The sequence below is a fragment of the Dipodomys spectabilis genome, unplaced genomic scaffold, assembly GCF_019054845.1.
Source record: "Dipodomys spectabilis isolate Male_0828 unplaced genomic scaffold, ASM1905484v1 ptg000018l, whole genome shotgun sequence".
NCBI classification, from domain to species: domain Eukaryota; kingdom Metazoa; phylum Chordata; class Mammalia; order Rodentia; family Heteromyidae; genus Dipodomys; species Dipodomys spectabilis.
Window position 1 is genome coordinate 631,481 of NW_024870695.1, and position 24,459 is coordinate 655,939.

At 46.0% G+C, this 24,459-nt stretch overlaps 2 protein-coding genes and 1 long non-coding RNA gene across 4 annotated transcripts in view; 1 reads left to right on the forward strand and 2 right to left on the reverse strand.

Annotated features, from left to right (window-relative positions):
- Positions 1–189: 189 nt before the first annotated feature.
- Serpinf1 (serpin family F member 1) lies at positions 190–12,467 on the forward strand. The gene is made up of 8 exons (XM_042673757.1): positions 190–279; positions 5,151–5,238; positions 6,945–7,143; positions 8,082–8,237; positions 8,880–9,083; positions 10,008–10,150; positions 11,594–11,804; positions 12,094–12,467. The coding sequence occupies exons 2-8, from the start codon at positions 5,158–5,160 to the stop codon at positions 12,351–12,353; spliced, it is 1,254 nt and encodes a 417-aa protein (XP_042529691.1). The 5' UTR covers positions 190–279; positions 5,151–5,157; the 3' UTR covers positions 12,354–12,467.
- Positions 9,747–11,655, reverse strand: LOC122103245. The gene is made up of 2 exons (XR_006146728.1): positions 11,575–11,655; positions 9,747–10,152 (listed from the first exon to the last, which is right to left on the reverse strand). It is a non-coding gene; the product is annotated as an uncharacterized LOC122103245 (long non-coding RNA).
- Positions 12,468–16,773: 4,306 nt separating the features above from the next.
- Positions 16,774–24,459, reverse strand: part of Smyd4 (SET and MYND domain containing 4) — a 51,351-nt gene continuing 43,665 nt past the window's right edge. For both annotated transcript variants that reach the window (XM_042673951.1, XM_042673950.1), the window contains exons 8-11: positions 22,633–22,765; positions 20,683–20,799; positions 20,380–20,503; positions 16,774–17,195 (exon numbers count right to left, since the gene is read on the reverse strand). In XM_042673951.1, the coding sequence (XP_042529885.1) occupies positions 17,042–17,195; positions 20,380–20,503; positions 20,683–20,799; positions 22,633–22,765 (528 nt within the window). In that variant the 3' untranslated portion in view covers positions 16,774–17,041. The remainder of the gene's footprint in view (positions 17,196–20,379; positions 20,504–20,682; positions 20,800–22,632; positions 22,766–24,459) is intronic.

Consider the following 24,459-nt stretch of genomic DNA (forward strand, 5'->3'; position numbering starts at 1 on the left):
GAAGATGTGATGGAGGAGGAGAGTTATGTGAATATGAGGGTCTTGTGAATCTGGGGTGGAAAGGCAGCAATGGGTTAAAATTAACCCCAGACAATGATGCAATCAGAGAATTCAAATTGAGTGCAGGTCGCTTTAAGAAAGGAGTAGCTGTAATCTGAAGCCTGCTGGAGGCTGAGTTTGGGAGGCAGTAACCACAGCTCCAGAGCTTGCTTGCTGGAGCCCCCTTCTGTGTGCAAGCTGAGGCACCCAGGCTGGAAGTGGAGCTGTCACAAACCACAGGTAAAGCAGCTCCAGGGTTTGCATGTCAGGGGAAGATGGGAAGACTAGAAAGCTCCCTCTGGGCTGGAGGGGGGACTTGGGAGAAGCAGGGGTGCCCCAGGAAGCAGAAAAGAGGAGTGCCAGGGGGAGAAAGAGGTGGGAGACATGTTAGTGTCTGCAGTTTGGCCCTCAGGCTGAATGGGTGAAAGAAGGTAGAGGAAGTGGGCAGACAAAGATCAGGACCCAATTACCCCCAACCCCACTGGAAAGATTTCTGAATAAAGTGAGTGGGAAGCAAAAATAGAGGAGGGTTGGGGGAGGCACAGAGCTAAGCCCTGGGTCAGGTCTGAGTAGCAGCCTAAAAAGGCTATCCCCTTAGGAAAAGGACAATTTCAGGGAGCTGCTTCCAGTGGGGGAAGTCTGGAAGGTGGTCATCTGGTAGCTCAGCTTTGCCTTCCACTCAGCTTGCTGCTACTTTTTCCAAAATCAACTGGTGCTAACTTCAGAGATCTCATTTCCCAGCAGCACTAAGCTAGTGCCTGCTGAGTCCTGCCTGAGGGCAGGGATGGGGTAACAGCTGTGTCCTTAGCCCCCACTCTTTCTCTGTGGCCAAAAGAGCAAAAAGCAAAAGTAAGAGACAGATGAGGTCACGGCCCCATGCAAACAATGACCACTATTTAGCCTTGTTTGTGTGTGTGCAGTTCAGGGGGCTTGGCATTCCCTGAAGCATACCACAGCGGGGAGGTGACTTGAGTTAAAAAGAAGCTTCAGGTTCCCCCAAACTCACTGTGGCTGTCCACCAGAGTTAACTCCCAACACAGAGTGAGTGGGGACCAGGGAGTTCTGGTCCTAGCACTGGTTCCTATGGTAGTGTGAAGAGATGGATTTCTGGGCACCATGGATTGATTCACTTGAGGTTCCTGGGAGCTTGGGTAGACCAGAGAGGACCCTTGGAAACTCCTAGAGCCCGCCAAGAGGGAGGTGTCCTTTTCCTGCATGGTCCACAATGCCTAGTGCCATGTGGCTTGAAGACTATGTGGTTCTGGGAGGAGGAGGAGGAAAGGAGGAGCCATGGTGTTTGTCTCACAACTGAATTTAATCTGAAACACATGTGTTGGCTTAACTTGATTCTCCCAGCATCCCAGTTCCTGTGCCTCTTGGATTGTAATGGAAAGAAAGACTGACCTTGGCCCAGTGGGGGAGAATCTATCTCCTCCTGGTGTCCTCCCCCACGTAGGAGGCCAGGAGCCTGGTTCAGATACTGCCCTTTGGCCAGAATGGCAACATTGGCCTGTGCCCATGGCCAGGACAATGGTTTCTTGCAAAAGCTCACAGACCAATCATCTTGCACAGAGCATTACAGATGCTTTGAGGGGCCCCCACTGCAGACCTTTACTCTATCCTTTTACTACCACACGTCCACTTCTTTTATCCCTATGGCTCGAAGTGGAGAATTAATTCAAAGTCATGCCATTAGTACTACCCATCCCTGCTCTGGACCAGCTCTGTCCCCCTGGCTCTTTCCCTTCCAGGGTCCCTCACTTCATCTTCAGTCCTCAACCTACTCCTGTGGTGACAATGAAGAGTAACATGATCTGGGGGCTCAGAAGGATTAAAGAAGGCCCTACCTTCAAGTGCATCTGAATTGTTTCCTTAACTACTATGCCTACTGTCCTGTCTCCTTTCTTCTCTCAATATCCTACTGCAATGACCTGAGAGCAGAGCTGATGGATAGCTCACTAGCCTTGCCTTCTATTTGTCTCACTTATTTTCAGTCTCCAACAAACCAGTCTCTGGAGGCTCAAGCAAGGAAGGCTCCAGACAGTTCTGGGCAGGGCTGGCTGGCAGAGAGCAGAGAGTGCTGGAAGCCTGATGATGTTTTTGGTTTGTCTAATACTACTGAAAGCCTTTTCTCTCCTTTCACCAGTCATGGGGCCAATAAGAACACAGGGGTGAGCTGGGCACCAGTCACTCATGCCTGTAATCCTAGCTACTCAGGAGGCTCATGAGATCTGTGGATCAAAGCTGGTTCAAAGCTAGTCCAGGCCAAAAAGTCTGTGAGACTATTTTTATGTATATATTTATTATAAAGATACTGTACAGAGGGGTTACAGTTACATGAGTAAGGTAATGACTATATTTCCTATTGAGCATTGTTACCTCTCCTTTGTTTTTCCCCTACTATTCCTTCCTCTGAGAGACTCTTTTTTTTTTTTTTTGGTCGGTTGAGGGGCTTGAACTCTGGGCTTGGGTGCTGTCCCTGCGCTCTTCAGCTCAAGGCGAGCACTCTACTGCTTGAGCCACAGTGCTACTTCTGGTTTTCTAGTGGTTTATTGGAGGTAAGAGTCTCAGACTTTTCTGCCCGGGCTGGCTTTGAACTGTGATCCTCAGATCTCAGCCTCTTGAGTAGCTAGGATTATAGGCGTGAGCCACCGGCGCCCGGCCTCTCTGAGAGACTCTTACCTGTGATGAACTATCAGAAAACTAAAGTGACACTATGGCTCAAAGTGGTAGAGCACTAGCCTTGAGTGAAAAAGCATAAGGACATTGCCCAGGCCTTGAGTTCAAGCCTCACCACCACCACCACTAAAAAAGAACACAAGGAGTCCATGGAACTCCAGAGATCGACTGGAGATGAGGGTACAGAAAGAGAGCAGGACTGGTTCCTGCTGGCAGTCCTCCCTTAAACTGAGCAAGGTAAAATCTTCCCTTTTATGTACTACAGTGTTGTCCACGGGATTATCAGACTTAATGTTAAGGACTGCAGCCAATAATCACACACTATAATCCTTACTTTTCTGGGAGTTAGTGGTGGTGGTGGTGTGTGTGTGTGTGTTACAAGTTAGAGGCAGCAGAACATGGAACAAAGTCTGGGTAGTTGAAGATTTATTCTGACTTTGTAACTAGAAGGCCTCAGGGAAGGTCTTACCTGTGACCCACAAATTTCCCTTTTCCCTCACCCCTGGATTCTGACTCCAAAGAGCGCACAGGTAAACGCAGGAAGATGAGGTGACTACAGAAGAATTTAGAGCCCTAGATCCTGATTTTCAAGGTTTCTCTGGGGTCCAGGGGCCAGACCAGAGGCACAGCAGAGGTGCCACTGCTGGGGAAGTTACTGGACTTGTGAGGTCTTGTTAAGAAGTAGATGATTACATTGAAAGATAGAAGGCTTTGGGGTCTAAGAACTACTTTTGAGCTGGGAGGGAAAATACCATATAGAGTAAATAGAAGCAGGACAATGATTTTGGTTAAAGGGTACATATTTGGTCCTGGGCTCATTCGAGAGCTTATCCATCTCTGGCATTGTTGTTTTATTTTTTTTTCCGGTTGGTCATGGGACTTGAACTCAGGGCCTGGGTGTTGTCCCTGAGCTTTTTGCTCAAGTCTAGCACTCTACCACTTTAAGCCACAGTACTTCTGTTTTTCTGATAGTTAATTGAAGATAAGAATATCATGGGGGCTGGGAAGGTAGCTCAGTGGTAGAGCACTTGCCTTGCATGCATGAGGCCCTGGGTTTGGTTTCTCAGCACCACATAAGCAGAAAAAAAAGCCGGAAGTGGCGCTGGGGCTCAAGTGGTAGAGCGCTAGCCTTGAGCTGAAGAGCTGAGGGACAGTGCCCAGGTCCAGAATTCAGGCCCATGACCAGACCTCCCTTCCCCCCCCAAAAAAAGAATATCATGGACTTTCCTGCCTGGGCTGCCTTTGAACTGTAATCCTCAGATCTCAGCCTCCAGAATAGCTAGGATTACAGACATCAGCCACTGGTACCTGGCCTCTGGTGCTGTTAAGTGATGCTGATATATTATCTAGCCTGGAGCCAGACATAGTGGCCTTTGCTTATGATCCCAGCACTTGGGAGATTGAGTTCATGTCTAGCATGGGTTATGCAGCGAGACCCTGTTTCAAAAAACAAAAAAGGACAACTAATTTTGATCCTCATAATAATAGGTAAGTACTATTTTACTTACACTTTACCAAGAAAAAAAAATATTATGTAGAGAACAACTAAAACCCAGAATTGGCCAGGTGCTGGTGACTCATGCCTGTAATCCTAACTACTCAGGAGGTTGAGATCTGGGAATCATGATTTGAAGTTAGACTGGGCAGAAAGTCTGCGACACTTATCTCCAATTACCCATCAAATGGCTAGACTGAAGATGTGGTTCAAGTGGTAGAATGCCACCTGTGAGCAAAAAAATTGAGTGAAAGTATAAGGCTCTGAGTGTAAACCTCAGCAGTGGCACAAAAGTTTAAAATAACAACAAAAACAAACACCAAAAATAATGCCAAGATTGAGATTTGGATCTAGGTGGTCCAACCCTAGACTCTAGGGCTCCTCACCAACTGTGGAAGAGCTCTGGAAATGGAGATGAGAAGAGAATGAGTTTTTCAGAAGTCACAGGCTTTAGGCCAGAGGAATTCCAGAAGACTTGGAGAACTTTTGGCAGCTTAGCTGGGGCTGGGCTGGATGCTCCCATTCTTGCTATTCTGAGATTCCACAGAGCACTGGATTCTGCCCTCATTCTTTCAGGAGGTTCCAGGTATAAACCCTAGCAAATAAGCTGTCTGGATTCCTCCAGGGAAAAGCTTTGTGGTACATTTGCACTATAGCATACTTACAGGGAAGGAGGAGCCCACAGCTGGATCTTCACTGCACTGTAGCTTTACATTGGAAGGTGGGTCCACTGAGCTGAAAATACAGTTCCTGATAGCTGCTGACTGAGAGGAAGTGCAGGGTGGGCATAGGTATGGTTGGGAGGGGGTAATCTAAAGGGTCTACTTCCAGGCTGGAGGGAAGTGCTTGCTCTGCCTGCCCCTTGGCCAGGCAGTGTGGCAGGGGAGAGTGGTAGATGAGGGGAGGGGCTTGCCTGTCTTTCTTGCATCTCTTGCAGGTCTGAGATGCGGGCCTTGGTGCTACTCCTCTGGGCTGGAACCTTACTTGGGCAAGTCAGCTGCCAGAATGTCGCCAGCAGCTCTGAGGTCAGTGGGATGAGGAGAGAGGGGTATCAGTTCTTCCAGCCCCTGCTTAGCAGGCAGCATGGTAGACAGCACAGGAAGTCGGGTTCCAAGAATTCTTTCAGAGGACAGAACAGAGGCCAAAATAAGATTAAAAAAAAAAAAAAAAAAACAACCTGAAAAGTGCTGGGCACAGGTGGCTCGTGCCTGTAATCCTAGCTACTCAGGAGGCTGAGATCTAAGGATCATGGTTCAAAGCCAGTCTGGGCAGGAAAACTCTGTGAGAGTCTTGACCTCCAATTAATCACCAATAAAATAAAAAAAAATCTGGAAGTAAAGCTGTGGTCCAAGTGGTAGAGTGCTAGCCCTGAGCAAAACAAAATCTCAGAAATAGCACTCAGGACTTGAGTTCAAGCCCCAAGATCCTCCCTTATATCTCTGCAATACTTGTATGGCTCACTGGATGGGTGGTAGTCTTTAGTAATTTGTTTAGATACTGACTGGAGTGTAGAGTTCTCAGAGAGCCCAGTTGGAGCCTCTGTTGTATGACTAGGGGTGAGGGATTCTTACTCACAGGTCAGGCAGCTGGGGCATACTAGTCAGAGCCCTGCATTTTGTGGGCTCTGAGTTTCAGTTATGGTTCTACTTCTCACCAGCTTAGTGACCTCAGTCTGTTTCTTTACATTGTGACTATACATTTATTTATTACCTGCTGGATACTTACTCTTCTTTGTCTTTGGTGCTGGAGATTGAACCTAGTAGGGCCTTGTATAGCTAGGCAGGTACTCTACCTGCTGCAGCCTACTCATGACCATCTATCTACTCTGAAGGTTCTGGGGATAGGTAGAAAGTAAAGACATTTTCAATTCTTTTAAGATATTAGTCTTTTGGGGTATCAGATGAATATATCAATGAAGAAATGAAGAAAGTAAAAAAGAACTAGCAGAGGCTGGGGCATGGCTCTGTGGTAGAGTGCTGGCTTAGCATGTGCAAGTCCTTAGGTTTGATACCCAGCACTGGAAAGTGAATGAACTAGCCAAGAGTCTAGCACCTAGCGTAATGGTGATCTTTGACTCTGGAAAAGGTCAGGAAGTCAAAAGTTCCCTTCAAATAGTGCTGGCCAGGGAAAATCTGGGATGGAGGAAAGGACGTGTGGCCAAGAAAGACGGGGCAGGGTGTGATAGAAGGGTGTAGCAGAGCCTCGGAGCAATCAGCCAGGGTGACCAGATGGAGCCTGAGTACAGGGTTTTCAGTGGGGCTGGGGATGGAGATGGGGTACTCCTGGTCATTTGTTTAAAAAAGTGTCGGGGCTGGGAAGATGGCTCAGTGGTAGAGTACTTGCCTTGCATGCCTGAGGCCCTGGGTTTGATTCCTCAGCACCACATAAGCAAAAAGAAAAAAGCCGGAGGTGGCGCTGTGGCTCAAGTGGTAGAGCGCTTGCCTTGAGCTGAAGAGCTGAGGGACAGCGCCCAGGCCCAGAGTTTAGGGTCCATGACTGGACCACCCCCCCCCCCCAAAAAAAAAAAAAAAGTGTGTCATAGGCTTCCATCAGATGTTTAAACCTGGCCAGCTAAATATCTTCCAGGCTGCCTCTTCCTAGCAGAAAATTCATGCCTCATTTAACGTTAGGCTAAACATACCATAAACCCCAGAGCCAGAACACACCCTACTCAAGGCCAGGAGACATCATTCACTTAGTGTCACCTCTGGTCCTTTTACTCCTAATCCAGGGCTCCCCAGTCCCTCACAGCACTGGGGAGCCAGTGGAGGAAGAGGACCCCTTTTTCAAGATCCCTGTGAACAAGCTGGCAGCAGCCATCTCCAATTTCGGCTATGACCTATACCGCCAGAGATCCAGTGCCAGCCCTACTGCCAATGTGCTGCTGTCTCCACTCAGCATGGCCACAGCCCTGTCTGCCCTTTCGCTGGGTGAGTGTGTAGCTGCAGAAGGCCCCAGATGGACATGGAGGCCCCTCCCCAAGGGGCTTCTGCGCATGTGCAGTTTGGGGAAGGGCATAAAGGGCTTGTGGTAAAGCTGGTTATGGGTGTGTGTGTGTGTGGGTCCAGCCCATATACTTGGGAGCTTAGGGTTTGTACAGCTACAATCCTCACTTCTTACTGATATTGTGACTAGAACATTTATTCATTCCTTAAACAAGTTCCTACTATGTGTCAGCTATTCACCTAGGTTCTAGGGATTTATCTGCCTGAAAGCAGGTTTGGGGTTGCCCACAGTAGGGTCACAGCTTGAGTTCACAGGGGACACTGATAAATAGGTAACTACAAAACAGTGTAGGGACTGAGATAGGGAGTATATGGACTTGTGCTCACCTACTTTAAGAAACATCTCTGAGAACCTAATTGTGTCTTCCATTACCTTCAAATCCTTGCCCACCTAGAAAGTCTGAAGGATCAGTCTACTCAGGCTCTTAGCAGATAAAAGGAGTATTAGCTAGGTTGTGGAGGACATGCCTGTGATCTCAGCACAGGAGTCTAAGGCAGAAAGCTTGTGAGCTCGGGGTCAGCTTGCTTTACTTAGTAAGAAATGTTTAAGCCGGGCACTAGTGGCTCATGCCTGTAATCCTAGCTACTCAGAAGATTGAGATCTGAGGATCGCAGTTCAAAGCCAGCCCAGGCAGGAAAGTCTGTGAGATACTTATCTCCAGTAATGCACCAGAAAACCAGAAGTGGTGATGTGGCTCAAGTGGTAGAGCACTTGCCTTGAGTTGAAGAGCTGAAGACAGTGCCCAGGCCCAGAGTTCAAGCCCCACAATTAGCAGGAAGGAAGAAATGTTTAGCATTGCTGTCCTGAAAGAAGCTGGACTGGGGCTCATCAGTTATCCAAGGATCATCATCTTGTCTGACAGGTGCAGAACAACGAACGGAATCCATCATTCACCGGGCTCTCTACTATGACTTGATCAGCAATCCTGATATCCACAGCACCTACAAGGAGCTCCTTGCCACCGTCACTGCCCCCCAAAAGAACTTCAAGAGTGCTTCCCGTGTTGTCTTTGAGAGGAGTCAGTTCTCTCCATTTTTTTCTTCCCCTTTTCCCATCTCTCCTTCCCTCCCTTCTTTTTGCTCTCCTCTCTTCTTTCCTTACCCACCTCTTTGTGGTCTTCCTGACTGCCCTTTCTGGTGCTGGGACTATAGGCATGTCCTACTGTACCCAAGCAGTCAATTGCCTTTCTAGCCTGGGCTATTTGATAGTTAAGGCCTCTAAGCTCCAAGATGAACATTCCCGGCTACCCCCCCCTCCTGCCAACCTCCCCTCTCCTGCCATCCTCTCCCCCCACCCTAAACAAAAGATCAAGTGTGTTCAGTCCAGGCCTGGCATTGGTAGACAGGAAGGAGCCCATAAGGATCAGAAAGAGGAAGTGGGCTGAGGGAGATGGCAGGCAGGAGGGTGTGGGTTTTTTTTTTTTGGGAGGGGGGGACAGTGGTGTGCAGTAGCATAAAGAGAAACAGCAATGGATGGAATCCATTGTCTAGTGTCTGGGGAAGCCAGCAGATGCTTGAGCAAGTCATGGGAAGATGCTGGGCAGGAAATGGGGGCCTGCTGTGTGGTAAACAGAGCCTAAGCCTGGCAAATTCTCAAAGACAGGCTGCTGGTTCAGCTTTCACCCATACACTAACCTCTTCTTTTCCTTACCTCTTCTTAGAGCTGCGGGTAAAATCCAGCTTTGTTGCAGCACTGGAAAAGTCATATGGGACCAGGCCCAGGATCATGACTGGCAACCCTCGCATAGACCTGCAGGAGATTAACAACTGGGTACAAGCCCAGATGAAAGGGAAAGTTGCCAGGTCGACCAGGGAGATGCCCAGCGACATCAGCATTCTGCTTCTGGGTGTGGCTTACTTCAAGGGTGAGGGCTTCCCCATTTCTCTGTGGCCAGGGGCTGAAGACAGGTGTCAAGGGGCTGAGAAAGAGAAGTCAAATCCTTGCCTGACATGACTCTGAGGCAAAGCCAGGAGAGAATCAGATAGGCTGCAGCTATCTGTTTTCCATCTACTAGGTGTCTACAGAGTGACTGATGAGGGGCCACAGGTGTAAGAGGCCTGACCTGTGCTGGGCACCATATTAGGCTTCTGCGTCAGACAGGGCTAAATCCTGGCTCTGCCTTTGCTGGTTGCAGAACCCTGAAACCTTCTTGGGTCTGAGTCCTCATCTTTAATGTCAGGTTCACACACATACTTTATAAAGTATAGACTATTGTATATTCACTTGTTTTCAAAGCACCCTAATATTGTACCTGGGGCTCAGGAGGTGGTCAATAAACTGTCATTCATTATCTATCACCATTCTTCTAGACAGTGGTGATGGGCACAGAAATGATTGCACAGCCTACTGTGGGATCTGCCATGTTCAGATAAGGCCTTGGAGATAGGGGGGAGACAATAGCATTATCTTCCCCTTAAAATGCTTATGTTTTCAGAAACCAGCATGACTGGACCCCTAAATTCCCAGAGGAAATCAAGGTGGCTTCCTCCTTCAAGAGCTGATGTCCAGTAAAAGAGCAGTCACACACTAGCATATTAAAGATCACCTTTGATGAAAGGAATCAAATCAAATAAACTTCTTTCCATCTGAGTTGGCTTGTAGAAGGCTTTTGGGGTACTGGAAGTACTGTACCTCAAACTACACATGCTGAGATAGAGCAACTGTTCCCTCATGTGTCAGAGCAGCTGAGGACTAAGATTCCTTCAAACAGTCAGGAAATTGACACAGCATGGTCCCCTAGGCCTTTCTGGTGCCTGGGGCTCAGGACATTCCATTTGTTCCATTCCAGGACAGTGGGTAACGAAGTTTGATTCCAGGAAGACCTCCCTCCAGGATTTCCACTTGGATGAGGACAGGACTGTGAGAGTCCCCATGATGTCGGACCCCAAGGCCATTTTACGTTATGGCTTGGATTCTGATCTCAACTGCAAGGTCTGTAGAGGTAGATGGGAGAGGTCAAAGAAAGGCAGAATGATGTATGGAAATAGATTGGATAACTATCTGAATTTTATCTGCTGGGTGACTGTGTGAGCAAGTCTTCTGAGCCTTTCCTCGCTTTAAGATGGAGTGAAGGCTGGGTGCTGTGGCTCACACCTGTAATCCTAGCTACTCAGGAGTCTGAGTTCTGCTGATCATGGTTCAAAGCCAGCCTGGGCAGGAAAATCCATGAGACTCTCATTTCCAATTAACCATCAGAAAACCGAAGTGAAGCTCTGGCTCCAAGTAGTAGAGTGCTAGCCTTGAGCAAAAGAGCTCAGCAACAGCACCCAGGTCTTGGAGTTCAAGCCCCATGACCAACAAAAGAAAAGAAAAAAAAAGATGGAGTGGAAGGTTAGTTATCAAATGTATCCTTGGAAGTGGTGCTGTGGCTCAAGTGGTAGAGTGCTCGCCTTGAGCTGAAAAGCTGAGGGACAGCGCTCAGGCCCAGAGTTCAGGCCCCATGACCGGACCCCCCTCCCCCCCCCCCCAAAAAAAAAAAGAGAAATGTGCTTTTTATTTGTCAGTCATGGGGCTTGAACTCTGGGCCTGGGCACTGTCCCTGAGCTCTTTAGCTCAAGGTGAATGGTCTACCACTTGAGCCACAGCGCTCCTTCCTGTTTTCTAGCGGTTAATTGGAGATAAAAGTCCCACAGACTTTCCTACCCAGGATAGCTTTGAATTGTGATCCTCAGATCTCAGCCTCCTGAGTAGCTAGGATTACAGGCATGAGACACTAGCACCCAGCTAATTTTTTTCTTTATTAAGGGATTACATAAATTTCACAGTATTGTGGGAATGTGATACTTAGCTACGTTTGAGCCTTCACAAGGCAAATTGTCATTATCATGGTCTATAAAGCTTGTGAACTCTACAAACTATGACAATACAACTATTTCTTTCAAATCAGGTGATATGTACATTTCTTTCCTTTTGCTTAGTGTAAGCTGTTCTCTCTTTCTCAGTTTTTTTTTTTTTTTGGGTCAGTCATGGGGCTTGAACCCTGGACCTGGGTACTGTCCCTCAGCTCTTCAGCTCAAGCACTCTACCACCTGAGTCACAGGGCCACTTCCGGTTTTCTGATGGTTAATTGGAGATAAGATAATTAATAAGATAAGAGTCCACGGACTTTTCTACCTGGGCTTTGAACCAAGATCTTCAGATCTAAGCCTCCTGAGCTAGGATTATAGGTGTAAGCCACCAGCGCCGGGCCTCAGTTTTTGTGTTTTTAAGGAGCATCTAGAGTTTGCTTGCTATTACAGGATAATATGTCAGGAGCTGGGCACATACAGAGCCAAGCACCACCATAGGAGAAGGGAAGGTATAGCTCTTAGTATCAGTCCATTCCTAGGCTTTGAGGTGTTGAAGCACTTACCCACCTGCTTCTTGCTGTTTCAGATTGCTCAGCTGCCCTTGACTGGTAGTATGAGTATCATCTTCTTCCTTCCCGTGAGAGCAACACAGAACTTGACGATGATAGAAGAGAGCCTCACCTCTGAATTCATTCATGACATAGACCGAGAGCTGAAGACTATCCAAGCAGTCCTGACTGTCCCCAAGCTGAAGCTGAGTTATGAAGGCGAAGTTTCCAAGTCCCTACAAGAGATGAGTATGTTTGCAAGACCTCTTTGCTCTTGGAGGTCATGGTGGGGCTGAACCTTAGAAGCTTCCACTTTGCTAAGCAGAATTCAAGGGCTCCATGGCTTTGTAGACAGGTCCTGGATATATCATCCATTTTACATTTTAATAGAATTTCCTCTTGGGACAATCATTTACCCTGGCTCCAAGCTTCACAGGTCAAAGCAGTGCTCCATTTCCAGTTTGCCTGCCTTTTTGTCTTTTCTTTGGGGTGTTACATAAGGCAGGGTTTTAATGGGAATCTCTCTTAACCTCTACAGAACTGCAATCCTTGTTCGAAACACCAGACTTCAGCAAGATCACAGGCAAACCTGTCAAACTCACTCAAATGGAACACAGGCTTGGGTTTGAGTGGAATGAAGATGGTGCAGGAACCACTCCCACCTCACCCCTGCAGGTTACCCGCCTCACCTTCCCCCTGGACTATCACCTTAACCAACCTTTTATCTTTGTACTGAGGGACACAGACACAGGAGCCCTTCTCTTCATAGGCAAAATTCTGGACCCCAGGGGCACTTAATGCCCCAGTTTAATGTCCCAGTATCCTGGAAGAAAACTAGAAGAATGGCAAGAACACATTACATGAAGGTGCTCCTATAGTTTCTATGTATGCTTTGCAATAAAAGAGCTTTTTCCGTAACCTGGGTTGCTTTGTTCTTCCCTGTTTTGAGCTATGCTGAGTTGACTGTGAAGATGCATTGCCCTGAACTCTGCAGAAACCATTTATAAGAACCTTTAGTTATCTGTGTTTATATAAGAGCCTGCTTTCTACCCTGGGTGTTTATGCATCAGGGCCACTAGTTCTCCAAGGAGGACATCTCCGGTCTCCACAATCACTAAAGCATGTTGTTAGTTAGCTTTCCCTGATTATAACAAATACTTGCGATAATCAATAGGAGAAAATCTGATTTACTTACTTTATGATACTGGTGATTAAACTCAGGGTCTCGAACATGCTGAGTAAATACTGTTACTTGAGCTTTTTGTCTTGTGTGTGTGTGTGTGTGTGTGTGTGTGTACGTTTGCCAGTACTGAGTCTTTTTTTTTTTTGTCGATCCTGGGGCTTGAACTTGGGGCCTGGATGCTGTCCTTTAGCTCTTCAGCTCAAGGCAAGCACTCTACCACAAGCCACAGCGCCAGTTCCAGTTTTCTGGTGGTTAACTGGAGATAAAGAATATCATGGATTTTCCTGCCCGGGCTGGTTTTGAACTGTGATCCTCAGATCTCAGCCTCTTCAGTAGCTAGGATTACAGGCATGAGCCACCAGCATCCAGCAGCACTGAGTTTGAACTGAGGGACTTGTGCTTTCAAATGGTGTGTGTGTCCCTAGGCTTGAAGTCTGGGCCTGGGTACTATCCCTTAGCTTTGTTGTTTAAGGGTAGTGCTCTTAACCACTTGAGCCACAGCTCTACTTCCAGCTTTTTGTTTTGGTCCTTAATTGGAGATAAGAGCCTCAGGCTTTCCTATCTGGGATGGCTTTGAACCTTCATCTTCAGATCTCAGCCTCCTGAGTGGTTAGGATTACAGGTGTGAGTCATTGGTACTTGACTCATTTGGCTTTTTCACTCAAAGTGGTGCTATACCACTTGAGCCACACCTGTAGTTTTGGTTTTGGCTTGTTAATTGAAGACTGAGGAGTCTTTCGGACTTTTCTGTCTGGGCTGGCTTTGAACTACTATCGTTAGATCTCAGCCTCCTGAGTAGCTGTGATTGCAGGCATGAACTACCAGCTCCTGGCCTCATAAGTGTATTTTTCTGATAGGGTTTTCCAATTTTTCCTGGCTGGCCTCAGACAGAAATACTCCTGTCTCAGGCTGGGAATGTGGCTTAGTGGTAGAGTGCTTGCCTAGCATGCATGAAGTTCAGGAATAGTGCCGAGGAGGAGGAGGGGGAAGAGGAGGAAGGGGAGGAGGAGGAGGGGAAAGGAGAGGAAGAGGAGGAGGAGGAGGAGGAAGAGGAAGAAGCAATACTCCTGTCTTAGCTCCATAGCTGATACTACAGGCATATGCCAACCATGCCTGGCAGAAAAGGATTTATTTTTGGCTCATAGTTTTAGATCCAACCATAATCAATTGACATGGCTACTTTTAGGAATGTTGTGAGACAGAACCTCATAGCAGGAATGCCTTACAGCTGGGAAGCAAAGCAAAAGAGATCAAGATCCCACTATTTTCTTTTGAGGTGTCACCCGAAAGAACTAAAGACCTCTCACCTCTTTGGTTCTCCACCTCCAAGTCTATATAGGCCTTTGGTGAGAGCAGAGGCAGAGGGTATGTAAGAACAAAGTTATAGGTCATGCTCTTAAATTAGCCAGCTTGGTTTCAATGCATTCCATAGTTAAGCTAAGACTACATGATAATAGAGGTTAACATATGGACAGATAAGGGAAGTAATTTGTAACTTTAGGATACAGTTCTTTATTTTATAAAGCAAGCTTGCAAGTACATATAAAATAGAACCTGATTAGCATATTCTTAAAGAAACTAGAACTATTTTTATGAACTATAAGCCTTTTTGAGAATCATGAAATATGTCAAACTTTTGAGAATCTAATTTATCTGCAGGACTTTTTTCCTTTCCAAAAAAGTTCTACCAAAATATACACTGACCACTCCTTGCAACAATGAGTTATTAGAGGATAACCCAAATTCTACCCACTTTTCATTCAACAAATATTTGAATACTAACTGTATTGCAAATACTGTGTTCCTTGAAAAGCTACTGCCAGTCATCTCCTAGGCTATTTATTTCTTGACAGCAAGGCATGGCAACCAACAGGCCCACTTTAGGCATGGAAGGGTGACAAGCTCTCAAAGGCAGTGTGAACCTGGCATCCATTCCCACTAACTCTTCCGCAGTGTCTGGCCACCAGTAGTGATACCGCAAAGGGGTGAAGACCCAGAAAAATCCCATAGCCTCCAAAAGACAGTTCCTGGATCATTGCTATACAGCCTGTGGGAGGGAACAACCATTCTTGTCTACCTCTGTCTCAAGTTTGAAACCACTAGCAGCAAGATTCATGCCCTTGAGCATCTGGGATATATGTGCACATGCTGGGGATACAAACTAGGGCCTTACACTCATGCACTTTACCACTAAGCTACATCAGTGGTATATCACTCAGCATATTATTATTTTGTTGGTTCTGGGGCTTGAACTCAGGGCCTGGGTGCTATCCCTGAGCTTCTTTTGCTCAAGGCTAGCACTCTATTACTTTGAGCCACAGTGCCACTTCTGGTTTTCTAGTGGTTAAGTGGAGATAAGAGTCTCATGGACTTTATTGCCCAAACTGGCTTTTAACCATGATCCTCAGACCTCAGCCTCCTGAGAAGCTAGGATTACAGACATGAACTACCAGGGGCTGGTTCACTCAGTGCATATATATATACATACATATCCACATATATATATATATATATATATATATATATATATATATATATATATATATGTGGATATGTATGTATTGCCAGTCCTGGGGCTTGAACTCAGGGCCTGGACACTGTCCCTGAGCTTCTTTTTGCTCAAGGTAGCACTCTACCACTTGAGCTATAGGGTTACTTCCAGCTTTTTCTGTTTACATGGTACTGAGGAATTGAACCCAGGGCTTCATGCATGCTAGGCAAGCACTCTACCACTAAGCCACATTCCAAGCCCCAAATTTTATTTTATTTATGTGGTACTGAGGAATTGAACCCAAGGCCTCATACATGCTAGGCAAGTACTCTACCACTAAGCCACATTCCCAGCCCCCCATATTTATTTCTGTATCTGCAAACTACACTCCTAACTATCCTAAAATATACTAAACTACACTAAACTACATACTATACTATACAAAACTATAGTAATGAAGGATTTGAGGAAGCTGGATACAATAAGTGGAATCATGTTTCTTGAGGTAATGAGCCATAGAGATTTTTTACTGTATAATTATTTTTCAATTACAATACAACTACTAAGAGTTCCTACTAGTCTGTATGCAACATTTCATTACTATTAGAAACCACAGGACTGTTTCAGGAAAGCAGATTCTTACCATTTAGTGAGATGGAATCTGGCCCAAACCTCAGGCTGCCTGCAGATCAATTGAGTGACAGAGCTACTTCTGGGTTTTCTGATAGTTTACTGGAGATAAGATTCTCATGGCTGGCTGGAAAGTTCGCTCAGTGGTAGAGTGTTTGCCTTGCGTGCATGAGGCCCTAGGTTCGATTCCTCAGTACCACATAAGCAGAAAAAAGCCGGAAGTGGTGCTGTGGCTCAAGTGGTAGAGCACTTGCCTTGAACTGAAGAGCTGAGGGACAGCCCCCATGACGGACCAAAAAAAAAAAAAAAAATAGAATCTCATGGCTTTTGCTGGGTGCAGGTGACTCACACCTGTAATCCTAGCTACTTAGGAGGTTGAGATTTGAGGATCTCGGTTCAAAGCCAGCCCAGGCAGGAAAGTCTGTGAGACTCTTATCTCCAGTAAACCAGTAGAAAACTGGAAGTGGTGTTGTGGCTCAAGTGGTAGAAGTCTCGCCTTGAGCTGAAGAGCACAGGAATAGCGCCCAAGCCCAGAGTTCAAGCCCTAGGACTGACCAAAAACAACAACAAAAACAATCTCATGGCTTTTCCTGCCTAGGTTGGCCTCTTACCATGATCTTCAGATCTCAACCTCCTAAGTAGCTAGGATTATAGGGTAAGCTACTGGTGCCTGGCTAACTACAATCTTTTTAAAGAAACAGGCCTCTCCAGATTCTAGTTGGAAGTCTTTTTTTTTTTTTTTTTCTTTTTTGGGTCCAGTCGTGGGGCCTGAACTCTGGGCCTGGGCGCTGTCCCTCAGCTCTTCAGCTCAAGGCTAGCATTCTACCACTTGAGCCATAGCGCCACTTCCGGCTTTTTTTCTTTTTGCTTATGTGGTGCTGGGGAATTGAACCCAGGGCCTCATGCATGCAAGGCAAGCGCTCTACCACTGAGCCACCTTCCTAGCCCATGGAAGTCTTTTCTGTGTACTAGTTTTCTGAAGAGCTGTTTGCTATTCAAGGTACGTCCATGAATGCGTGAGTGTCTCTCTCCAAGTGTAATATTTTCCAGTTTTCCCTGCCCTTAACACACTAGGATGGGCTGTTGGGCAAACTGTCTTTCAGCTGACAGCTCAGCAGCAGGACCACCCTTTCAATTCATCCACCAGGGCTCCTTTCCTGTGGCCAGAGTCTCTTGGGGATCCTATACTGAAGGCCCCACAAGGGCTGGTGGCAAGTCCAATAAACAGGATCTCATTTCTTGGAGCTCCTTGATTTCACTGCTCTGAGGGCCGCAGTGCACCAAGAGGACTTTTTCTGCCTTCTGTATGGTATTCAGAGCCTCAGGTACTGCAAACCTGAACCAAGGGAGGCAAGAGAGGTTAGTTCACTGCTGGTTAAGCTATATATATATTATATATAAGCTATATATGTTATATGTAAGCTAAATCAAGCTATATAATATATAAAATCATTATATAAGTATAATATTATTATAGTTATATTAGTATATCATAATTATAATATATAAATTATATGTTATAAATATATATAATATGTATAATATATGTTATATATATTTGGTAGTCCTGGGCTTGAACTCAGGGCCTGTACCTGAGTTCCTGATGTTCCTGATGTACTTGACCTCCTTTGCTCTCAAGGCTAGTTCTTTACCACTTGAGCCACAGCTCAACTTTCAGCCTTTTTTTTTTTTTTTTGTGATTAATTGGAGATAAGAGTCTCAAGACTCCTGTCTGGGCTAGCATCAACTGTGATCCTCAGATCTCAGCCTTGCTAGGTTTACAAGTGTGAGTCACCAATGCCCAGCCAAACATTTTCTTTGTCTTTTTCCCAGTCCTGGGGCTTGAACTCTGGGCCTGGGCTCTGTCCCTGCGCTTTTTTTTTTTGTTGGTTGTGGGGCTTGAACTCTGGGCTTGGGCGCTGTCCCTCAGCTCTTCAGCTCAAGGTGAGCGCTCTACCACTTGAGCTACAGCGCCACTTCCGGTTTTCTGATGGTTTATTGGAGATAGGAGTCTCACGGTCTCTCCTGCCCGGGCTGGCTTTGAACCGTGATCCTCAGATCTCAGCCTCCTGAGTAGCTAGGATTACAGGCGTGAGCCACCAGTGCCTGGCTTCCCTGTGCTTCTTTTGCTCAAGGTTAGTGCTCTACCACTTGAGCCACAGCACCACTTCTGGCTTTTTCTGGATATTTATTGGTGATAAGATTCTCACAGCCTTTCCTGTCTGGGCTGGCTTCAAACTTGGATCCTCAGATCTCAGCCTCTTGAGTGGCTAGGATTATAGGCATGAGCAACCAATGCTCAACTCAAACACTTTCTTTTTTTTTGGGTCCGGTCGTGGGGCCTGAACTCTGGGCCTGGGCGCTGTCCCTCAGCTCTTCAGCTCAAGGCTAGCACTCTACCATCTGAGCCACAGCGCCACTTCCGGCTTTTTCTTTTTGCTTATGTGGTGCTGAGGAATCGAACCCAGGGCCTTAAGCATGCAAGGCAAGTGCTCTACCACTGAGCCACCTTCCCAGCCCCTCAAACACTTTCTTATACCCAATGTACACTAATGGCAGTTCTATTGAGGTTGGAGGCACTCTATCCAGAAATACTGAAGTGAGTGTTCACCAAATGGCAGAAGGGTGGTAAGGATCAGCTCATTAATTGTCTGCACTCCATTTCTGTGGTATTGGGGTCTGATCTTGGGGCCTCATGCTTCCTCTACCAATTGGGACATACCTCCGGCTCTGATTTTGGCTAGCTATTTTGGAGATAGAGATTAGTGAACTTTCCTGCTTGGCTAGCCCTCCAGATCTTACTCTCCTGAGTAGCTATAATTACCAGCATGAGTCATTGGTGCCTGGCTCCTTATTATAATTTGTTTTATTTTTTTTGTCGGTCATGGCGCTTGAACTCTGGGCCTGAGCACTGCCCCTCAGCTCTTCAGCTTAAGGCGAGCATTCTACCACTTGAGCTACAGCCCCACTTCCGGTGTTCTGGTGGTTTATTGGAGATAGGAGTCTCACAGTCTTTCCTGCCCGGGCTGGCTTTGAACCGGGATCCTCAGGTCTCAGCCTCCTGAGTAGCTAGGATTACAGGCGTGAGCCACCAGTGCACGGCCTTATTATAATTTTTAATGGTTTCTTTCTTTCTTTTTTTTTTTTTTGTTGGTCATGGGGCTTGAACTCTGGGCCTGGGCACTGTCCCTCAGCTCTTCAGCTCAAGGCTAGTGCTCTATCACTTGAGCCACAGTGCCACTTCTGGCCTTTTCCGTTTATGTGGTACTGAGGAATCAAACCCAGGGCCTCATGCATGTGAGGCAAGCACTCTACCACTGAGCTAAAAGCTCAGTTTCTTTCTCTCTTTTTTTTTTAACCTTTATTTACTTTTTTTTTTTTAAGTGGTGCTGGGGATCAAACCCAGGCCTCATGCATGTCAGGCAAGCACCCTACAATTTCCAGCTATGTTTATTTACTTTTTACTACAGTAATGAGGATAGAACTTAGGGCTTTAAGCATACTAGGCAACTGCTCTGTTCATGAGCTACGCCTCAAGCCCCTCTTTTACGCTTCATTTTAGACAGGGTTTTGCTATGTAGCCGAGGCTAGTCCTGAACATGTAATTCTACCTCAGTCTCTAGAGTGCTGGGATTAAAAGCATGTACTACCTTGACTGTCTGTCTCTTTTAACTTTTAGTTTCTGAACAACTCACATCTTGAGCTGATGATTGTGCTGTTAGGGGTGACTTGCATGCTACAGGAGGTTTAGAATACCTTAGCCTCTACCCACTAGATGCTAGTAACCTGCATTCCCCTCCCCCTCTCCCACACTTCACTGTCATAACAATAAAAATGTCTAGCCAGGTGCCAGTGGCTCATGCCTGTAATCCTAGCTACTCAGAAGCTGAGATCTGAGGATTGAGGTTTGAAGTTAGCCTAGTCCATTAGATTTATTTCTAATTAACTACCAAAAGCAGGAAATAAAGCTGTGGTTCAAGAGGTAAAGTGCTAACCTCGAATAAAGAAGTTCAGAGATGGTGCCCAGGTCCTGAGTTCAAGCTCCAAGACCAGCATACACAAAAAAGTCTCCAGTCAGTGTCAGATGCTATCTGAGGCAGAAATCAGTCCTGGTTGAAAACAATTTCTTTAAAAGGCATAGGATGTAAATTAGGAAAAAGATCAAGAGACTGGAGAAGAAGTTGCTGGAAATAAGACAACCAAGGGCCAAGAGAGGTGTGATTAACCAGGGAGGAATGAGAGGGAATGCTACACTGGTAGAAGGGCAGTGCTGCCCAGCCAGGCCTCCCTGGGGAAACTCTTCAGAGCTAAGAGCTTCCCTCATATCTCTAAGGAGGAAATTCTAAACCTTTAAGTTTGTCAGCAAAACTGAAAGCAAGGATCTGTCCTAAAGAGGAAATAAACAAGTTTCAACATACTTCAAAAGCACTATAGGAAAAAAGTGTTATACACTGAAGCTCTTAGTAAGCAACAGAACAGTATGTGCCCTGGCAAAGTGCTAGCAAAAGGTTAAGACTTACCCATTGAACAAGACTTGAGCCAGTTTGAAGAGCTCATGGCCCACTTCAACACTGGTTGGCCCATAGCGGGCCTCAACCACTTGGAGACTCTTCTGTAGATGGGCAGCAGACTTTTGCCAGTCCCCTAAGAGAAAAAAAAGAATCTTACAGTAGAAAAGAACCACAGTAAACTGTGGATGAATTCTCAGCGTGAAGAAAGCTCAATGGAAGGGAGAGCAGCATCTATTTGAATATTGAGAGAACGAGGAATGGTGAGTACTGTGAAAAAACATACAAGGCAGGAAATGAAAACATGTGTGGTACCTAAGGCGGCATAAGCCTGGGCCAGGCTATCCTCAATCTTCCCCACCATGGTGTGCTCTGTCCACAGGAAGCTCTTGGCATCTTGCTGGTACACTAACAACTGCTGGATGGCTTGCTCTGTTGATTGAAAGGAAAAAATGCTTCTTATACACAAACCTCAGCTTGGAGATGAGAAGACAAGTATCAAGTCTGCCTCAGCTAGGCATTCACATGTCTCCACGGGCTATCACCAACCCACAGTGTTCCAGTGTTCCCCATTTTTTTTTTATTGTCAAGATGATGTACACAGGGGTTATAGTTATGTAAGTAAGGTTATAAGTACATTTCTTGTCAAACTTGTTACTCCTTCCCTCATTTTTCTCCTAGTGTTCCTCCCCCGAACTCCCCTCCAAGACATACAGATCATTTCCAATATATGATCTTGAGTATATCACTGTTGTATTGGTTCCCCCCTTTGTCCTTTGTCTCACCATTCTGTGGTTCCCCTTCCCTTCCCTAATTCAAATAAATGTATATATAATACCAGGGTACCAAAATAAAATACAGTGATAACAGGGGATGTATCGTAAGAGGAAGAACATACAAAAGAAACAGAAAATCACATAGTTCATTAAAAACAACAACAACAACAACAAACCTCTTGTGTCCATGTCTTGGAGTTAGCCAGTGTTCCCCATTTACTCTGGGTTCCCAACATCCACTCTCCAATATAACCAACCCTATAGTCCACTCATGGTCATTTCTTTTGCCTATGAAGTATAGGCTAAAGATCACTTTTCACAAAGTAGGGTAATTAAATTCTTTCTTGGTCAAGTTCTAATCTTCAAAAGTAATGAGGAGGGCTGGGAATGTGGCTTAGTGGTCGAGTGCTTGCCTAGCATGCAGCCCTGTATTCCATTCCTCAGTACCACATAAACAGAAAAAGCTGGAAGTGGCCATGTGGCTCAAGTGGTAGAGCTCTAGCCTTGAACATAGAGAGGCTCAAGGATAGAGCCCAGGCCCTGAATTCAAGGCCCAGAACTGGCTAAAAAAAAAAAAAAAAAAAGTAATGGGGAGTCCTCTTTTAGTGCTAGACATTGAACCTAAAGCCTCATGCATATTAGGGAAGTGCTCTGCCAGTGGATTGTACTGAGTAGGATTCTTATCTCCACTGGGCGCATGCTCTTACCACTTTCTAGCAAAGACTGACTCTGGGGCTGGGAAGGTGGCTCAGTGGTAGAGCGCTTGCCTTGCATGCCTGAGGCCCTGGGTTCAATTCCTCAGCACCACATAAGCAAAAAGAAAAAAAGCTGGAAGTGGCGCTGTGGTTCAAGTGGTAGAGTGCTAGCCTTGAGCTGAAGAGCTGAGGGACAGCGCCCAGGCCCAGAGTTCAGGTCCCACGACCGGACCCAAAAAAAAAAAAAAAAAAAGACTGACTCTGAGGATCACCTTCCTAGAAAGTCATGGAAGGGGCTGGGAATGTGGCTTAGTGGGAGAGTGCTTGCCTAGCATGAATGAAGCCCTGGGTTCGATTCTTCAGCACCACAAAAACAGAAAAGGCGGGAAGTGGCGCTATGGCTCAAGTGCTAGAGTGTTAGCCTTGAGCACAAAGAAAGAGCTCAGGGACAGAGTCCAGGCCCTGAGTTCAAGCCCCAGGACCAGCAAAAAAGGAAGGAAGGAGGGAAGGAAGGAAGGAAGTCAGTCATGGAAGTCAGATATAAGCCTCCAGTCATCAGGGATACCAGAACTTGTTATCTAATGCATAAGTAAACAGCTTCAATCATTTATCATTTTATACAAGGACTGCTAGCTAGGGTTTGTTTGTTCTTACTGGCCAATATAGCCACCTTGTGGCTGCTACAGGGATATTTCAATACAATTCTTTATTCCTGAGTTTTCTTGATACAAAGTGCTATAAGAATACATATAAAAGGGAAAGGGCTGGAGGACCAAGGATGGAGTCAGTCTCACCTAGTTTACCATTTCTGAGAAGCTTCTGGGCCATCTCAACGTGCTGTTGAAGTTGCTGTAACCGAGAGAGCAGATGGTCCCTACTGATGGATTCTGCACAAGATCTGGTGCCACAGCTCAGTACAGCATTTCCCTGTGGAAGTCAGTTCTGTCTTTACTCCTAAGTCACACTCAGTTCAGTTATTAACATTATACATGCTCACATTATGGGAGTACTGACTCTATTGGGGAGGGGAAAAAGATTTCTTTTTGGTTGGTCATAGGGATTGAATTTAGGGCCTAGGCACTGTCCCTAAGCTTTTTTTTTTTTTTCCTCTCTCTCAAGGCTAGGACTCCACCACTTTGAACCATAACAGCACCACTTCTGGTTAACTGGAGTTAAGAGTCTCTTAGACTTTCCTGTCCAGGCTGGCTTTGAACCAGATCCTTAGATATTAGCTTCCTGAGTAACTAGGATTACAGGCATGAGTCACTGGTGCCCAGCTATGGAAAAAAAGTTCTTGCAATAATATATTATGAGGGGCTGGGAAGGTGGCTCAGTGGTAGAGCACTTGCCTTGCATGCATGAGGCCCTGAGGTCTCTTCCCCAGCACCACATAAGTAAAAAGAAAAAAAGCTGGAAGTGGCACTGTGGCTCAAGTGGTAGAGCGCTAGCCTTGAGCTGAAGAGCTGAGGGACAGTGCCCAGGCCCAGAGTTCAGGCCCCACGACCGGACCCCCCCCCAAAAAATATATATATATACATATACATATATTATGATATAAGGTGGAGTGAATTTTGTCTAAAACCAGTAATTCTAATGAAAGCAGCAACTGATTCCATCCTGAGATTTAAGTTTTTGAAACAGAACTGATAGAGCTTACAATTTCTTTCCATCTTGACAGCCCCTCTTTTAATCTCTCTTTGCCTTTTGGTGGCAAACACATTTCTAGTGGTTATAAAAGGAAGTGGCGCTGTGGCTCAAGCGGTAGAGTGCTCGCCTTGAGCTGAAGAGCGCAGGGACAGCGCCCAAGCCCAGAGTCAGGCTCCAAGACCAACCAAAAAAAAAAAAAAAAGTATTTGAATAGTGGTTATAAAAAAAAAAAAAAGCTGTAAGAAGACAGATGCTGGTGACTAATGCCTATGATCCTAGCTACTCAGGAGGCTGAGATCTGAGGATCATGGTTCAAAGCCAGTCTGGACAAGAAATTCCATGAGATTCTTTTCTCCAGTTAACCACCAAAAAAAAAAAAAAAAAAAAAAGCCAGAAGTGGAGCAGTGGCTCGAGTGGTAGATAGAGCACCAGCCTTGAGCAAAAAAAATCTCAAGGATAGCTCCCAGGTCCTGAGTTCAAGCCCCAGGACATATTCTCTCTCTCTCTCTCTCTTTCTCTCTCTCTCTCTCTCTTTCTCTCTCACACACACACACACATGCACACATGCACACACACACACACACACACACACACGCACACACAGCTGTAAGAAAAGCCATAATACAAAGCTGTGTGCCAGTGGTGGCTTCTGCCTGTAATTCTAGCTACTCAGGTAGCTGAGATCTGTGGATTGAGGTTCTGAGCCAGTTTGGGCAGGAAAGTTTGTGAGACTTTTTTTTGTTGTTGTTGTTGGTAGTAGATCTTGAACTCTGGGCCTGGGCGCTGTCCCTCAGCTCTTCAGCTCAAGGTTAGCTCTCTACCACGTGAGCCATAGCGCCATTTCTGGCTTTTTCTGTTTTTGTGGTGCTGAGGAATCGAACCCAGGGCCTCATGAATGTGGGGTAAGCACTCTACCACTGAGTCACCTTCCCAGCCCAAGTTTGTGAGACTCTTATCTACAACTTGTCACCAAA

What these genes read in the sequence shown, in the direction of transcription:
- Serpinf1 (XM_042673757.1), top strand. Translation starts at nt 5,158, where the DNA reads ATGCGGGCCTTGGTGCTACTCCTCTGGGCTGGAACCTTACTTGGGCAA. An exon ending in CCGTGTTGTCTTTGAGAGGA is followed by an intron (nt 8,238 to 8,879) that starts GTCAGTTCTCTC and finishes ACCTCTTCTTAG; the next exon opens with AGCTGCGGGTAAAATCCAGC. An exon ending in ATTCTGATCTCAACTGCAAG is followed by an intron (nt 10,151 to 11,593) that starts GTCTGTAGAGGT and finishes TTGCTGTTTCAG; the next exon opens with ATTGCTCAGCTGCCCTTGAC.